Source organism: Pelmatolapia mariae, linkage group LG9 (assembly GCF_036321145.2).
Source record: "Pelmatolapia mariae isolate MD_Pm_ZW linkage group LG9, Pm_UMD_F_2, whole genome shotgun sequence".
Classification (NCBI taxonomy): Eukaryota; Metazoa; Chordata; class Actinopteri; order Cichliformes; family Cichlidae; genus Pelmatolapia; species Pelmatolapia mariae.
Genome location: NC_086235.1, coordinates 33,153,792 through 33,172,548, shown reverse-complemented (window position 1 = coordinate 33,172,548; position 18,757 = coordinate 33,153,792). Strand labels below are relative to the sequence as shown.

Genomic DNA, 18,757 nt, shown 5'->3' with positions numbered 1-18,757 from the left:
TGGTGGGTGCTGCCAGCTTGGCTTTGTGGGGCTTTGGAAAACTTTAAATAACTAGTAAAGCACACAGTAAAGCTGAGCTGATATCCTCTACTACTGTCTCACAGTCCCCCTATAATCAGATGTCTGCACTCCTGAGTGCACTTTCCAAGCAGGAAGTAGCGAGTACAAACTCTTTGTAGCTGGTATTGAGAAACACCCAAGGAAGAGCAACTCCAGAGCGATGGGTGAGGTTGTTAGATAAAAATAAATCCATGAAGCACTGCAGCACGGGGACCATAAGAATTAAAAAGCGAAATAATTTTACATCTTTTTAAAATAAATATGATGCTTTTAATCAATTAGTTATTCATTTTCAATTTTAATTAATTAACAACACGTTTAACCATTTTCTTAACCTTTTATTTACCATTTCGGGCTATATAGAAAATTAAAATGGTTAAAATGGATGATATTAGGATTGTATGAATCTTGGAAAATAAAGGGCTAATGATGTATTTAGTCATTTTATTTTGGCACTCTTGGGGGTCCGTACTCTTCAGGGTAACATTGTTTTTATCTTTATTATTATTATTTTTTAATTACATCTGAAAGCACCGTGCGTCCTGACGTCAGCGATTCGCCACGGCGACACGGTGTGTCGTAGTGAGAGATGACGTGATCAGAAAAAAAGCTGTCCGTTACCGGGAGGAAGAGGGCAAGCGTCCTGCTCAGGACAGGTAAAGATGACGGGATGATTTACTTAAGAGAGGGAGAAAGAATAGCGATTACTGTTCAGTGATCAGTGATTGAAGCCATGAGCAGTTTGTTATCGATGATAAGAGAGACAGCGCGAAGGAGCATCATTAGTACTTCATCACACTGCAGCTCAGGGTGTGTGTTTGTTTCCTGCTGCAGGACCACAAAGACTCAAACACGCCGGGACAGTCTCGTCCACCGGAAAAACCGCCGTAGGATATAAAAAATCTTTTTTATATGAAATTACACCAGTAATTGATCCAGAATGAATGTGATATATTAAACAAACCCGGTTTAGGCTCTGTGTCTGTGGGTCTGTGGATGCTGGCAGCAGATTCGATGAATCAGCTGATATTGTGAAAATCTGTCACTTTATTAGGTACACCGGTCTGTGTAAACTATTCCAATTTAGTGCAACAGTTCTGCTATAAATGTGACCTCTAATGAACCCTTAAACTAAATGATGTATTCATTTGCGAGGTCATAGTTAATGACTATGTTGGACTGAAGTGCTTTAAAAAAAATTCTCTTCGTGTCAGGGGCCAACGTCAATATTAAAGACAGTTGTCACTATAGAGCGCAGTACAATAGCATTACTGCTACACCCCCCAACTCTGCAATTTAGATAAGGTGTGCAGGTATGCATTATAAAGTAAATCATTATACTCGAGACTGTTTAGTTTTTCTAATGTGTCATGGGGAAAAAAATGTATCCCGCCAAGATGAACCAAAACAATGAGCCTTGCTCATTAGCTTCAGAAACTATTTTATTTATTAACTAATGTTACTTAGTTATGGCTGCAAAGTTTTATCATGACATTCAGGTAAATTTGATGTAATGATATTTTTGATAATATGGAAAAAGAAAAACTGAAACATGTCTTATCAGTGAGTGCAGGCAGCAGGATCAGTGCAAACAAAAAGAAGGGCATTTTCTGTCTTTCTTTTCCAATAAGTTCACTGATGACAGACTCGATGAGTAAATTTGTCAGGATGCAGGTGCAATAAAGTGCAGGTCAAATGTAAGCACTAAAGTATCCCAGGTGCTGGAAAATTTAAGTAAAAATGTACCATAACTATTTTAACACATTAACAATACATAAAGTAACTTAACTCTTCAGAACCTGCATAAAATTGTAACATAATAAAACATAATAAAAACATAATAAAATTGAAAAATATTTTCTACCTGAGATGTTGCATCTAGGTTTATTTTATTTTATTTTATTTTTTAAACGGTTACTTAAAAACCACCTTTCCCACTATGTAACCTTGTTCTTGCATAGCATTTTTAGACCAACCCCTTTTTTTTGGTGGGGGGCTGTCATGTACTGACCCTGATCGCTGGTTGCTTCAGTCTCCATGCCAAAGTACCCTTGGGCACGATACTGAACCTTAAGGTGCTCTCTTATGTAGACGAAGTATAGAGAAAAGTGCAGAAAAGCTTTGTATGAAAAACATTACTAACATGACCTTTTTACCTTGAGTGCTGCTGCTCTTGCTCTCAGACATGTTTGGGCTTATGTCATTGTTGTGCATACGAGGGGCCCGTGGCAATGTTTTGCATACTAATGCAAAACTAACAAGCACCTCTGATTGTAAGGCGATAGGAGGCAACCTCTCAGCTGCAGTCTGACTGACAGACTGCACTCACTCTCAGAGAGATTGTTGAAGGTTTGGAAACAACTGCTATCTAATTTGTAAATGCAGACAGATTTCCAACATGTTTTTATTAGACCGAATGAGTCTTTGTCATTTAGCACAACTCGAATTGAGTCAACTCAAATCAATTTACTGACCTTCCAACTAGTAGATGACTCACTATCATCTAATCCACAGCCTCCCAAAGATCCCTGAGGTAGTTAAACAACTCCTTAGTGGCAGTGCCTGTGGTTGGATGAGATTTCGTCCTGAGTTTTTCAAGGGTCTGGTTTAGTGGCCTCAGGATCTCATCTCTGTTTTTTGCCAATGATGTGGTTTTGTTGGCTTCATCAAGCAATAACCTCCAGCTTGCACTTGGGTCATTTGCATCTAAATTAGAAGTGACTTGGGTGATTATTAGGGAGACGTCTTTGGCAATGTTTCTCAGTTGGAAAAGGGTAGAGAAGTTTGGCCACGAGTGTGGGGAGAATTGAGCGCCAGATGACAGGAGACTGATGCGCAGTGGTGAAGAGCGAGCTAGGTACAAAAGTGAGACTGTCAATTTACCCGTTGATCTACATTCTTACTCTCAACAAGCTCTGTGTAGTAATCAAAATAATGAGAAGGGCTGAAAGAGTGCCTGGGCTCAGGATTAGAGGTAACGTGAGGAGCTTGGTCATTTGGGAGCTGCTTCCCAGATAAACAGCAGAAAGCGAATATGTGAACATATATACGGGCCTAAATGACCAGTACTTGGAGCTAGCTTTATATACTCACTCAATGTTCAGACTTGCATTTTTGTATTTTTACTGTCCTTATGCATGTGTGGTAATATTCACAAATGATCCAAAGTAGTTGGTGCATCATTGCACAAACTGATGCATTTCTGTCTGTCTCTGTTTTTTTCCTCTGTAGAAGTTTAGTTTTTTGTGCTACCTGTTTACCAACGTCAGAGGTCTATAATATAAAGGACAGCTGTCAATCTGGAACCTGGTTTGGATAGTTTTTTAGCTTCAGAAATGTTTATCATTGTATTTAATTAATACTCACGTTTTAATACATGCTGCTGATCATTTCTCATGGACTTGCACACACTTTGATGTATTCTTGCACCTTTGCTTGTGCCACTGATCACAACATTTCTAACGTCCAAGTATTTGCACATCATCAGGGGCCAAATGTTTTGACCATGGAACAAAGTTAGTTTTTCATGTAATTACATTCAAATATTATTTTCTACATTTGTGTGATATAGTGAAGAGCATCCACAAGGACTTCACAAGATGCAAAAACAGACATTTTGTTTAGAAACTGATTCCATGAGCCAAATTTAATATCAAAACATAGAAATAGAAACTAAAAAAAAATCTGTGTCACAAAAAAGGCACTTATGAAATAAGAGGCCAAAAGGGCAGGAGCTTGAGCGGTGCCTGGAGTGTATTTGTGCGCTCCCAGTGCAGAATACAGAGTACCTACAGGAAACATGATGTGTGTTATTTCTGTTATCATATTGAAGAACAACTTGACCAACCAATCCAGTCTGAACTAATTCTGGTTTAGTTTGGTTCAAGTTATTATTAAGTTTGAATACTGATTTAGGATACAGTTTCATGCACTCTGTGCAAGCCAGTTAACACAGTAATTTATGGACTCTATAGATTTGATAAAAGCAATGAATAAAAAAAACAACAACAACATCATCGCCATTGTCTGTCAGGCTCCAAACCACATTACATCAGCTTGTATTTCAGCCTTAATCCCTCTCTCCGCTCCCTCATGTTGCCATGGCAAACCATCACCTGACAGCTGGATGGGGGTCAGGCTGTTCAGTTTGATGAGACAGAATAATCGGGTATTATTCAATCAAATTCAAACTTTGTGTTTGAATCAGGTTTACTTGTTTCTCTTGTGACTGTAAATGAAATATCTTTGGTGAAAACACTGACTGGTTATCCTACATCACCAATATTTGAACTTGTGACATTTTGACCGGCAGTGACTGATGTTTTATTGTTAAAGTGTGAAAATTATACTACTTACTGCTAAATGCAGTGTGTCGCATACACAGCTTATCATTTACCTTTTTTTTTAAAAAATGTCGAAATGAGCCAGCAGTTATTTGGTCCTTTTCTACTCCTTTCAACCACTCTTAGACATAAAACATTAGAATGTTTATTACTACTATATCTGAACCCAGCGTTTATGTGACATTCAGACAGTGTTTTCTCGTGCTTTAACACCACAGAACTCTATGGTAACCATGTTATTAATATATGGCAGGTGACTCACCATGACGACAGAGCTAGGTGAAGCCCAGCCCACAGAGGCGGAGTCTTTCCCTGAAGCTGCCAACCACTCCACACCGAAACAGGTAAAAACACAAAGGATAGAAGGATCAGTAAACATCATGAGATCAATACTGCTGTGATATCACTTCCTACTTCCTCAGGGTGAGAAGGGTGGGGTGTCCCAAGCTCAGAGCTCCTTGGCAGAGGACTCAGCCAGTAACCTGTCGTCAAGCAGCTGGATTGCTCGCTCTCCTGCTAGAAACCCACTGAGCTTTAGAACAATGCAGGCCAGAGTGACCCTGCTAGATGGCTCCATGTTCACCTGCACCGTGGAGGTGAGATGGCTTGTTCATGTAAAGGGGGATGGAGATGAGGAAAAAGTGAAGACAGATGGAGTACCGATAAAAGATATAAATCACAACAGAAATAACAATCAGGAGGGAGATAGCCCAAAATGACGAACAGTAAAATTACTGACCCATTTCTGTCTGTGCTTAGAAACGAGCTCGAGGTCTGCAGCTGTTTGAGAAGGTTTGTGAACACATAAACCTGCTAGAGAGAGACTACTTCGCTTTGTCCTTCAGAGATGCTGACAATAACAAGGTACCTGTCCACCCGTCCGTGTGTTTACTGTCTTCCACCTGTCTTTCTAACCTCTGACCTTTTCATTGTAGAACTGGTTGGATCCAGCAAAGGAGATGAAGAAGCAGGTCAGAGGTCAGTATGGTCCCACAGCAAGTTCAGCAGGTTAACCCTGTGTGTTATACAACTCATCGCTGTCTGTCTCACAGGTGTTCCCTGGAACTTCTCTTTTAATATAAAGTTTTACCCTCCTGATCCTGCACAGCTGTCTGAGGACATCACCAGGTAGAATCACACACCTGTCAATCAAGCTTTATAATGCATGTCTCGCTTGTTTCCATGTATGATGACGCTGATTATTTTTTTCTGCCTTCAGGTACTTCCTGTGTCTCCAGCTCAGACAGGATATAGTTTCTGGTCGTCTTCCTTGTTCGTTTGCAACTCACACCATCCTCGGCTCCTACACAGTCCAATCAGAGCTTGGAGACTATGATCCCGGTACTCAGTCTGCCCTATTATACTACTGTGCCCTCTCTGTCCACATTTCTGTCTTACTCTGACCACTCGTTCGTCTGTTTACATATTTCAGATGACTGTGGTGCAGACTACATCAGTGAATTGTGCTTTGCTCCGAATCAAACTAAAGAAATGGAAGAGAAGATCATAGAGCTGCACAAAACCTACAGGTTTTTCACCGCACATATTTTTTTCTAAACGGTGTCAATATTCAGAGCAGCAAAAATTTTTAAGTGTATGACTGTGTTTTTAGAGGAATGACTCCAGCTGAAGCAGAGATGCATTTCCTGGAAAATGTAAAGAAACTTTCCATGTATGGAGTCGACCTCCATCATGCAAAGGTAAAGACACTCTGTTGATAGTAAGCCCTGTTATTTAAAAAATAGCAACAACTTAGTTTCTACCCTAAATCATCACAATAGTGATTGGTAATCTATACTGAACCTGCATGTTTCCACCTGCACACTGATAAAATAGAGGCATTATAAATACTTAGAAATATTGTAAGTCATAGATAATTCAGGCAGCTACCAGTTATTTAGTATTTGTGTGACAAGGACTAGCTATGCATCATGAAGCATTTACAAATGAAATGGAATGACTCCAGCAGTTCATAAATACACAAGTGTCAACATTATATTCTTAATAGATGTTGTAGTGATACAGCAATTCATGATTAGTTCAGGTCTTTAGAAAGCATTTTCTTAAAGGGTGAGGCTGTCACGAGGGCGGCCCGACGTCCTCTAGTCCTCACTGCCCAGTACCATGGAGTCCGACTGGCATTTCCCACAGAATACCAGAACTGGCGGGGCCATCGCTGGTATTAGCTTTTCACAGATGAGAGCTAGTTCATCCTGAGCTTATGTGACAGAATTTGATTTTCCTGGTGTCTTTGAATTCAGGCCTCTGCAGGCTGATCCTTTCATTCCCAACACATTACCCAGGCCTTATCAGTAACTGACAACCAACATGCTTTATTTTTTCATTGAGATTTGATGTGTTTTCAAAGTGGTTATTTAATGTTTTAAGCAGTGTAGAATCAGCTGATTCCCAGGTCAGGTGCAAAGCACTTATTGATTTCTCTGAACAAAACATGTTAATGTGAAAGAAAATGACAGATTTAACTACTGGTAGCCAAGCTAGGATCCAGAGGCTTTGACCGTTAATTTTAACTGATGTCAGTTGTCAGATTCAACTAGATTGAAGCACTGTTCGTCTTCTTTATCCTGACCCCCACAATTATTAAATGTGGTCAGACTGTGTTCGTCCTTGAATGAACATATGAAAGCACACAGTGTGTTTTGGTTTCTGGACCCAACAATCTGATCAATATGGATGGCCCAGTTCCTGTCAAGAGTCAATTACATGTGAGTGTGTTTCCCTGTGTTTGTATGCATGTGTGTGCATATTTGTTGACAGTAATGGTTTTTCCATCAAGGCTGTTTTCCACTGATTCACTCTGTATGAAACACACATCACAGAATGACATTTTCGAAGAATGGATTTCATTCTCTGCATTTTGTGTCATTGTGTGTGTGTGTGTGTGTGTGTGTGTGTGTGTGTGTGTGTGTGTGTGTGTGTGTGTGTGTGTGTGTGTGTGTGTGTGTGTGTGTGTGTGTGTGTGTGTGTGTCTTACCATTCAGTGCAGCTACAGTTTTGGAGGATTTTGAAGATGACCTCTATGTCCAGTTGATGGAGGAATCTAACCAGTATATTGATTCAAACTGAATTCAAACAGCCAGAGCAATGACAGGAGAAAATTCCCACAGCAAGTAATATGGCTGCATCCTACAGCTAGCAGTTCAATATTCAGGCCACAGAGTAATCACTTTGCCGCACTTGTCTGGAATTATACCACATTTATCTGCTAGTGCCATCCCTCCACATTTCTTCAGATTAAAAAAAAAAGGTCACACCATGGTGCAGGAAATGTGAGTGTACATTAGCACAATCCCCATGATGATATATGCTCCTCTTAGCTCTCCATTTAGCTCCAGCTTTTGTCTCCCCCATAGCTCCTTTGGGACAACAGGCCTTGCTCCAGGCAGAACAACTGTCAGCCTGTGCAGATTTTTCATCACTTTGTATGTGTAAAGGAAAAACACAAGCCAACTTCATATGAAAACAAAAAAAAAATCAGGTGCTTGTGCTGTAATATCCTCACCATGGTATCTTTCAGCAGTTTATACTTGTGCTATAGAGGAAAATGCCATTAAATTTAGTTAATTTCAGTTATATAATGACTACGTTTTCATCTTATTTGTCACTTTTTGTCACCCCAATTTTCTTGTTTTTGCCTTTGTTTTTTATACCACCTTTAGCATGATTTATCCTATTTCCCATGGAGCTTGTGCTCTGCTGAGGCAAAGCTCAAATCCTGCAATCACAGAATTGTTGATCATGGTTTCCAGGATTTATTATAAGACACGAGCATGTGCACTTATCTTGGATGATTGAATCCATCTCGACTTACTTAGTTCTCCCGAGTCATTCATACATCAATCCATTTTCATAGTTGCTTATCTATTTCAGGATTGCAGAGGGGCTGGGACCTATTCCACTTAATGGGTGTCCAGCCTCGGCCAATCTTGATGCAAGAACAACAGGCCTTTTTTTCCTTCACTTTACACTTTGTTTTTTATTTACATTATTTTATTTTATTTTATTTTTTACATGTTTCTTTGATATAATGAAGAACGATAACAAGGATCTCATATGTGGCAAACACTTTTATAGGAAAATAAATAAAAATTTAGTAGCCAATGACTGCTAAACACGGACAATCTGCCTAATATTGCATAGAAGTAAAGGTAGAGCATCTGAACAAGAGCACACTTCTGAAGCTGAGGGTGGAGAATTAGTGGATTCAAATATGAAGATGAGGCAGATGTGCACAACCACAGATCCAATAAAAACTGCAAAATGACTGGACATACTGGCCCAGGTCTATGGCTCAAATGTACCTGTGTACACAAACATTCAAAGAATCTTCTCAGAGAGTTTTAGTCTATACATTTCTAACAAAAACTTAAGGAAACTCTCCCAGTAACTCTACTGTGGAAGGGCCTTTAGGCTTAGTACGTTGTTTGGTAAGTTAAGTAAGAAAATGTGTGACTGGTTGTTAATAAAAACGTGTTGCAGAGTGGATGTGAATTTGCACAGAAGTCCATGCACATGCTGATAATTCATTTTACCTTTTTGCTATATTCAGTTATTAACTATTTGACAAACAGAGAGAACCACTTAATTTATAACGTGTAAAATGAAATGACCTGCTTCACAAAATCAGAATTTTGTGGGCTGTAAAAGAAAGTCGTCACTCCCGCGCTGTTGTATTTTTCCAGTTGTTAAATATCATTGAAGTCATTACTTAAATTTTTGCTGCCATGGTGTTATTATGTTCGGTAGGAGATAAGTGCACCTGTCTAAGATATCCTGTTTGATGGAAACATGCTATAAGTGGTGCATGTACATGTGATCAGTGAGCAGCTTCATTTAAACAAAGAGCACCACAAAGATGAAGAAACTTGCTTGCACTGAATGACAGTAAGCTAAACACTGATGGTTAGCGCTTGCAGGGACGGTAGCATTACCCTTTAATGTTTTTATGTACAATGGTGTTATCACTCTAAAACTGGTATAACTTTAGACCAGCTGTTCTGTTGTTGCTCGGTTTTTTGGTTTGTTTGTTTTGCTTTTTTTATTTGTTTGTCATCTGTCTGTCTGTCTGAATGGAGTAGATGATAGGAAGCGGCTTTGTTTGCCTGTCTTCAGCTAAGTCAGAGGTAAGACTCTTTCCTGTGTGTAGGCGTGTTTATATGTGGTTGTATTTTAAATGTCTATGTGTGTGTTAATCCAAACATTTCCGTCTGGATGTTACTGTTTTTTTGTAGAGTTAGTTACTCATAAACAGCTCCTGACTTCACAGTAAGCCCTAAATCCACCCCCATGCTCCCACCCATTTTAAGCATCAAGTAGTGCTGATTAAAAGACAACTGAGAAAACTGAGGCTGCTTGTCTAATGTAACACTTGATATTCTGATTCTCTCAGAGCTGTGATCACAGTTTAAATCTCTCATGTGTCCAGAATAGAACTGCAGTCTAAAGATGTTTTGAGCGCTATAGTTTCAACAGAAACTGAGAACCACAGATTTCAACAGCTCAACTCAGATTCAGACCTGCACCGAAAAGGAAAATACCAGCGGCATTATAAGAACCTCTAAAAACATTTTAAAAAAACCAAATAAGCAAATTTTCTAAGCTTTGTTGTTGTTGTTGTTGTTTTTTTTTAATCAAACTGGTAATGCTGCATCTTCATGTAATACAGACTGCTGGAATTGACTTAGAAAGATGTTTTAGCTACTGCTTCAAATAGCTTCCCAGATAAACACGATTCATTTCTCCCAAAAGTGTTATTTCAATCCCAATTTAAGTGCCCGAAAATATTTTAAAACACTTTCTTGGTTTTAGGGGATCCATCTACAATGATAAACATGACTGGAGAGTTCGGTGTTAGTTTGGGAACCATGGTGTTTTTGTGTATTTGTGCAGGACTCAGAGGGTGTGGCTATTATGCTGGGTGTGTGCAATAGTGGTCTGCTGGTCTACAGAGATAGACTGAGGATCAACAGGTTCTCGTGGCCAAAGATCCTGAAGATTTCATACAAAAGAAACAACTTCTACATCAAGATCCGACCAGGAGAGGTAAGAACACACATCATAAAATGTGACACATTATTCACATCAGCTGACGACTGGCCACAAGGTGGCTTTATTTCACTCACTGTTAAACAGAGTATTATGATACATCTATGTTGATATATCTATGTTACACTGACCCTTATGCTGTACTTCAGCAGCGTAATGTTTCTGTAATGTTACTTAGTCCCCGCAAAATGCTCAAGCATAGTTTGACAACTGAATGATAAGCCATTTCATATCCAGGTGTAGACTGTTTCCTCGTTATTTTACAACAGTTTTCTAAAATAAATGGTCTTGAGTTGATAGCATTTGGTTATGTCTCATAATTAGCAAAAAACATAATTTTCAAAGACTGAAAAAATTCAGGGAGTAGCAAAAATAAACATGCTGCTTATTCCTGCTTAAAAAGAATTAGGTCATTCGTGAACTTCTCTAGTGCTGTTTCTGTATTACAGTGGACTCTAAATCCTGAGTGGAACTGTTTGCCCAGTGCGCAATGTGGGAGTCACTTTTAACCTGGTTACAAATAAACAAGTGTGGCTGAGCTGCTCATCCTATTGCTAAGCACAGACACACTTCAAAGAAACTTGTTTACATTGCTTGTATCAGCTTATTGGCTTGTCACCATAGGTGAACACTGGAATGTAGATCAACCAGTAAATCAAAAACTTTGCCTTAACACCGCGCTCACACACCACAACAGCAGATAAGAGTGTTCACATTACTGCAGATCCTTCTGTCTGTCAATACCGCCCTCCACTCTTCCCACCTCACAAAAAAGAGCTGAAAATGATAAAACTCTTCCACTCACTCCAAACCCAGAGTGGGCGTGGAACCGTTTTCTATCTGAGGACCAGGGCCTTAATCTTGGATGTTTCAAATTCTCACCAGTGTGGTTTATATTCAGATACACACCACTTCACTGCTAATTGAAGTTCATCATATGATGACAAGACCACAGACTATGGTTAAGACCATCCTCTGCTGCTTGGCTGGACACAGAAATTGATAGGTTTGTAGCTTGAACCTATTCGCTGGAACGTTGAAGACAATTCAATTACACAGCAAGCAAGACACGAAGTAGGCAAAGTTCTTTATGTTTCACGTGCACGGGAGAGAACCGGACAAACGCCGTTCCTTCGCTTGACCCCAGTTGCTCTCGTCCTCTCTCCCGCAACACTGCTCTTTTATTGTGGTTACATGAATATGCATAGGTTCATTACCATATGACATCTTACATAGGTATGCATGTGAACAAAGAATACCTTGTGTGTGTGTGTGTGTGTGTGTGTGTGTGTGTGTGTGTGTGTGTGTGTGTGTGTGTGTGTGTGTGTGTGTGTGTGTGTCTCTCTCTCTGTCTAGGGTCAAGCCATCCATCTAAACAACAGGCACTTAGACTAAAACACGTTTATCCTACCATAAAACAATAAAACAAGGTACGACCTCTTCCCATGCTCCCAGGATGTAGGTGTGCATTCCAGAGGACTCTGGAATGCACCCCAAGCCTTTGCAGCCTGCTAAAGATCACACATCCTATCACTACACAATTAATTATATACCTCTAAGCATATATGGTTAAATATTTCTAAGCATAAATGACAATCACAATACAAAAGCCTAACAGAAATTCTTTCCATAAAAATTACAAAGAGAATCTTTGACAAAGAGCAGCTCTGGCAGAGTCCATCAGCCACCGCTGAACTCCCGTGCACACTTGAGTAAGGTCAAGAGCTGGTCCACACCCATTGCTCTTAATCACTACAACTGATGGACGGACACTCCTCTCTGAGACCCTGGCACAGATTATTCCAGGGAGACTAAGAAGTATGATCCCCTGAAATTTGGAACACATTCTCTGGGCCTCTTTCCTGAAAAGAGGAACCCCGCCTCCAGTCTCCCCGTCCAGAGTTACTGCTCCAGACCTGCAAGAATGTTGGAGGCTTGTAAACCAGAAACACCCCACCTTATTCAGACATCACATTCAAAATGTGCCTGAATTTAGTTTAGTGATATTGGTATAGGATGTGCGAGAGTGACACCTACTGATGGGTTTATTTTAAAGCTAAGATGTTGATAAATAATCTGTCTCTCTTCAGTTCGAGCAGTTTGAGTCCACCATTGGTTTTAAGCTGTTCAACCATAGAGCTGCTAAGAGACTCTGGAAGGTGTGTGTGGAACATCACTCCTTTTTCAGGTCAGTCATGTCACAACGTGTGGTTTGTTTCAGAAATCATGTGATCAGTTTTGTGACAGCTATCTTTTGTCTCCTTACTTCTCTCTGGTCTGCCCTCCTGCCCTCCACCCTGTCTGTGTGCTTGTTTTTCAAATTCTCCTCATCTCATCTCCCCTTGCTCATCTCCATCTTATTCTCTTCCCTGTGTGTCTCTCCTCTCTCAGGCTATTATCACCAGAAGAAACTCCTAAGAAGTTCCTGACTCTGGGTTCAAAGTTTCGTTACAGCGGTCGGACTCAGATTCAGAGTCGCAGAGCCAGTGCTCAGATATCCAGACCAGCACCGCATTTCCCACGATGTATCAGCAAGAGGAGCATGTTGAGCCGCAGTTTAGATGGAGGTACTCGTGAATTCTGCATCAGTTATGTTTCCCAGCGTGCTAACAGGGTTAATATGGGTTATTAGTATTGCGCATTGTAAACAGTTTGCAATGAGAGAACTGGTCACTATAGTTGTATCATACTGGTCCAAGTAGTAATACTAGTGGCAATAGCGCATCCAACTGTACCAAGTTTGGAAGTCAAATTTTTCCTTGTATTTACTGGAATATTCTGAGTACTAGACCTGTACTACAAAGGAGGAATGGGGAATTTGAGCTATGAGTTTGTTTTTCAAACAAGGTCAGTCCATATTTTTTAATGTTGTACCAACATTGTCCATTTATATGAATATGGTACTCGCTGTTTTATAAGTATTAATTGTAATCTTGGTTACTGGATTTTTGTGAAGCCACATAACAAAAACATATGGATATGGCCCAAGGGAAGTGTTTTAAAACGCAAAGCTGACATAGCCAGGCTTTTGTGTTAGCTAGCTCAGCAAACTCAAAATCCCCAGTCGGAGATGATCAGTATTATGAAAGTTCTGTGTGGACTCGCATAAAAAGCAGTATGCACTGTGCTGACAGCTGGTTAAGTAACTGAACCAAGGTTTGTGTCTATGTTTTCTATGTGTGTATGCTCCATGTCATTCTTTCTTTCCAATTGTCGCACAAATGCAGTGAGCCACAGTGAAATTTCACCATGTAAATACTGGTAAGGCCACATGCTTTGCTCAATCCAGTAGCAAACTGCTCATGACCAGCACAAGTCATTTGGAATAATGGGTTTCATTGTTGCATTGTATTGTGAGTTTGTCTTCTCTCTACCATAAACTCTGTTTTATGCTTACTACCTATACTCCCCCCCCCCCTTCTCTTTCCCCTTACCGCACAACTGTTTGTGACAAATGGCTGCCCTTCCTGGTTCGGACAGAGGTTTTTTCCTGTTAAAAGGGAGTTCGTCCTCCACACTGTCACCAAGTACTTGCTCACATAGGATTGTCTGTTCTTTGGAGTTTTCTCTCCAGTATTGTGGGACACTGAGTCAACAGCTGTTGTGAATTGGCGCTCTTTCAATCAGACTGAAATGAATTATATGAAGAAGACTGTTAGGTACTGGCTCTATGCCTACTGCATAATTTTAAAAGTGTAATTTGTATGTACAGTCCAGGAGAAAATCTTCTTTGCTTTTTTTGGTTTAAATGGGGGTATATTATTGTATTTATATCCTGTTTTTGTTTCCTATATACTCCCAACAAAAAAAAAAAAAAAAAAGAGCCATTATAAACCTGCGTAAAGATACACTTGTTCAGCATAAGTTACTCTAGAGTTCTAGCCAGGTTGAAAACAAGCAACCATCCTGACGCTAAAAACTCTGACTCTAGGTTTAGCATACCTCACTAACCCATTAGCCTTATGTTTAGGTTCAGCACTGACTGATTAGTTCATTCTTCCTCAATATTTGACCAGTTTGTGATTGGTTCTCAGCTTCACAGACTGGACCTACCTCCTCTCCGATTGTCTCTCAAGCCATCACAGCTTCCCCAAAAGTCAATGGTGGTACTCACACAGGTAGTGCTCAATACTGCAGTTGCACTGCTACTGGCTGCTGTGGTACTGCTCTGTGACTGGGCTCCGATCGCTTCATTCAGCTTGTTCAGGAATGCCGTGTACTTGGTTATTCTGCTTCACTCTGATACACCTGATAACAGCTGTACATTTCTGTTCAAAAAGCGCTCCTCTTTCTGCTCACATGCCCTCAGACTTGCATCCTGTTTTCAGCAGAATGCAAAAGTATTACATGTTTGTCACATGTAAGGTAAAACAACCATATTGCTCAAATAAACCTGTTGCCAATATTTTGATGTCCAGATAATTATCTGACAGAATTTATCAATCTCAGTGCACGGTTATGTTGACACTACTTATTAGCCCCATTAACCACACAGCTAACAGAGCTCAATGAGCCATGATATTCAAAATAATATCCGGTCATGGCTTGGTGGTGGTTCTGAATGCTGATTGGCCCAGGCTACTGTGCATGCACCCTGAGCTGTTAATTGGCTGAGTGTGCCATTACTCTGACAGAGAAGTCGTGATGCTTTGCTGCTGATGAGAACAAACACAGCTTGAATGAGCATCATAGTGGTTGCTGTCTTTACTGTTGTACCTGTTGATGTTATTGTGATGACATTACAGCTGGTGCACTTCTCTGTGTGTGTATATAGATATGGGTTCTGGGCTGTATGGAGCATCTAAAGCCATCGCCATCAGTGACCTCATCACAACAGTAACACCTGAGAAGAGAATGGAAGAGAGCAGTGAAGGTAAGAAACAATTTCTGTGGTTGATCTTGAACCAGATACTTAATCTGTCAAATTATCTAAGACCTTGCACAAACTTCTCTTTTTTTCCTATGTCACCCTAGTTGAGGAGGTGCAGGAAGTGGAGAATGTGAATGAAAAGGAGCAAGAGGAAGAGGAAGAGGAAACCAAAGAAACAGAGATTTCACAGCAGAGTACTCTCACTCCTCAGAAAATAGACACCAAAGTAATTGTCTCACCTGTCAACCCAATCTGACCAGTTTTCTATTGCTGCGTGAAAAACTAGATTTTGGGCCCCATGTTTCATGCTGTGCTGTGTGGCAGGCAGGGGGTAGGACCCACCTACACCCTGATCCACCTTAAACTTAAAACAGCTTAAAACAGCTTTAATCCTGGGAAAACAAACTCTTCATGGGAAATAAACTTTACAAAATAAACTAAAACCTTCAAACACAAAACTAGAAACTAAACTGGGGACAGGAACTTAAAAACTGGGAAACAAACAGAAACACGAAACAATAATGTGAGTACAACGCGACACAGGGCAAGGAAAACACAGGGCTTAAATACAGCTGGGAGAAATCAAACTTAACGAGACAAGGGAAGCAAAACTAGACACACTGACATGAGACACGGACTTTCAAAGTAAAACAGGAAACACAACAGGCACAGACACTGAACAAAACCTACACTAAACTCTTAACCAGAATTAAACTGAAACATAGGATACAGAATAGTAACAAAATACAAGAAACTAAAAATGCTGGGTCAAAATCACCCAGAACCATGAAAGGCCACAAACATTTAAAATGGTGTGTTAACCCCATACAGGTGCCATCCTTCTCATTAAATCAAGTTTGTGTTACTCCCAGCAGCTGGTAAAATGAGAAAAATACATATACATATAATACAAACGTAATAATAATCTGACATTCCTACTGAAGTTCTCTATGTGCTCAACTTCATATTTAGTTTTTACAAAAGTAGATGTTTTTACCATTTGAATCCTCAGTTAAAGAGCAGCTTGCAGGTAAAAGATTCTCTTTATTTGCATATAATATTTGTTAGGAATAAATTTGGGAGTGAACACATGCATTTTACATGGTTTGCAAGAGAGTTATTTGGTGGTTTGTGCAGGGGAAGAAAGGACTTTGCTGCTGTTTCAGTCATGAAAGAAATACATGCACGGTTAATTTAAGTTCCTGGATGTATGAAGCCTTGATTAGAATTTAGAAGCCAGAACTGTATGATACTAATAGCTGGTGTAGTTCTTTCACTAGTGTCATGGGTGGGTGAGAGACACAGTTTAACAAAAACCCATTTCCTATTGCTGATATCGACCTCATCAGCTACTCTCTCTCCTGTTGCAGTCAAGCTGATTTTAGAGGTGGACAGAAACTCTGCTACAAAAACAACTTTAAAAGGGTTATTTCAATATGTGCATTTTTGCCTCATTGCTTAATTTTCCCTCTGAGGTCCCAAACCTGCAAGTTGCTCTTTGAAACTATTTCAGATTCTACCACACTTCATTTCACAGCAGAAGGCGAACTAACTGGTTTTGATCTGGAGGTTATATTTGCACTGATAATTCAACTTAAACGTTTGTTTTGCTTACTTACTTTTTCTTGTTCAGACTGAGCTAACTGATACTGCTGTGGACGAAGACCTGACAGCTACTGAGGTACACAACTGTGATCGTATGGTTAATAATTCCATTGTGGAAAGACTTGTTAACATAACCTGTCTCTCTGCCTACCTATCTATCTGACAGTCTGACCAAGATGAAGATTTGAAAACTCAGGTAACACCTGAACTATTTTTTTCTTCATATTACCATGTGTTGATTCCTCTTCTGTCCTCACTTATGTCTTCTGTCTCATCTTACATCTCCCCTTCTCTCTCTGCCCTGTCTTTAGGGAACATTGGGTACTCCTGAGGAGATGCAGAAACCTCAGAGCACCATCAGCGCCCTCAGACGCTCCTTTTTAGAGGGAGGAGAAGGAGAAGGAGGAGGAATGACAGAGTGGGAGAAGCGTCTGGCCTCGTCACCTCTCCGAAGGGTCGATGACTCCCCAATGATTGAACCTCTGGAGCCCGATGAGGTGAGACAGTCATGAATGGGTTATCTTGTGGCATTGGGTTCACAGACACCTGCAGTTGGTAAATGTTGTTTCAGTGCTGTGACTTGGAATTTTTTCCATTAATTGTGATGTAGTACATTGCCTCAGTTTGTGGCATTACCTTTTTTTTGGTAATGTGTGTGTAAAGCTGTGCTCACTTGCATAAAAGTGTTGCACTACAGGAGCCGGTGCCATTATCCCAATTTGCTGTTAGCATGTTGATAAGAAAACTAATCCCAATCTTATCTTTCAGATGTCGGGGTTGCAGACATTTAGACTGTCTCAATAGTTTTGAAAATTCTTCATGGGCCCAAGTTAACCAGCCCCGAGGAAAACAGAGAAACTTTCAACCCCCAATAGCAGGAGGTGAAAATAGATCTACAGGTCACATGTCTATGTGCTTGTTGTTACCTCCTGTTGCCAGTTATAAACGGGAAATATTGATCTGTATCTCAAAGCTGATTGATTTATGACCCTTACGATCAGTAGAAACTTCCTAGAAGTTTAGTTGATCTTCAGCTCAACAACAGTAGAATTTAAGCTGAAACTCGTGGAACTTGAATAAAACCTCAATGTTACTCCCCTCGAGTCTTAATAAAGTTCAACTTGTTCTTTGCGTTTAAACTGACATTTATTTCGGACAGGAGGATTCTTCGACATGCCTTAACATGTAATGATGTCCAACCACAGCCGATACAATGCCGTCAGAACTAAAAAGAAATACAAACTTAAATGAATATTCTTAATAAAGTCCTTAAGCATTCTATATGACGAAACATTCCAACAAAACAATCAATAAGGTACACATTACACCTCACACTGCGCACTGGAATATCACGCAACACTAGCGTATTTACATACAACGATAATAAACAAAATAAACATTTACCTCATTGGCCTCACTCAAAGGGAATAAAACTTTCATCTTTACGTTGTGGGGAGGTCCAAAAAAGGCACTCTTTTATTTATCTTTCTGTAGACGTGCAAACCTCGTGGCTTGTCTCTTAATTAGCTTGCTGAGTGTGACAGCCAAAAAATGCCCTCTTAGCAACAACAGACGGAACTATAGAAAAGGTTCCTATCTAATTGCACAGTTAGCACAAATAACACATTTAAACATATAAATCTAATCAACAAACATGAATTACTATTTATTTATTATTTCTTAATATTTCAACTACTAATTGTTTCAACCTTAAATATCTAATAAAATGAACTTAAATGCGAGAGTTGCCTATGACGGCAGCTACACTCAATGTAATATCAAATAAACTTTGGATAAGCCTTGGTGAGAAAGA

General features: G+C 39.9%; 1 protein-coding gene across 3 annotated transcripts in view; it reads left to right on the top strand.

The window, feature by feature from the left end:
• The first annotated feature begins 622 nt into the window (after positions 1-622).
• Positions 623-18,757, top strand: part of epb41l3a (erythrocyte membrane protein band 4.1-like 3a) — a 32,558-nt gene continuing 14,423 nt past the window's right edge. For 2 of the 3 annotated variants that reach the window (XM_063484275.1, XM_063484272.1), the window contains exons 1-18: positions 623-716; positions 4,657-4,747; positions 4,826-4,999; positions 5,163-5,267; positions 5,339-5,381; positions 5,456-5,531; positions 5,623-5,744; positions 5,836-5,932; positions 6,016-6,103; positions 9,503-9,547; positions 10,314-10,466; positions 12,560-12,657; positions 12,861-13,036; positions 15,244-15,342; positions 15,444-15,565; positions 16,973-17,020; positions 17,111-17,140; positions 17,256-17,441. In XM_063484275.1, the coding sequence (XP_063340345.1) occupies positions 4,667-4,747; positions 4,826-4,999; positions 5,163-5,267; positions 5,339-5,381; positions 5,456-5,531; positions 5,623-5,744; positions 5,836-5,932; positions 6,016-6,103; positions 9,503-9,547; positions 10,314-10,466; positions 12,560-12,657; positions 12,861-13,036; positions 15,244-15,342; positions 15,444-15,565; positions 16,973-17,020; positions 17,111-17,140; positions 17,256-17,441 (1,743 nt within the window). In that variant the 5' untranslated portion in view covers positions 623-716; positions 4,657-4,666. The remainder of the gene's footprint in view (positions 717-4,656; positions 4,748-4,825; positions 5,000-5,162; positions 5,268-5,338; positions 5,382-5,455; positions 5,532-5,622; positions 5,745-5,835; positions 5,933-6,015; positions 6,104-9,502; positions 9,548-10,313; positions 10,467-12,559; positions 12,658-12,860; positions 13,037-15,243; positions 15,343-15,443; positions 15,566-16,972; positions 17,021-17,110; positions 17,141-17,255; positions 17,442-18,757) is intronic. The other variant, XM_063484274.1, reaches the window with a different exon arrangement.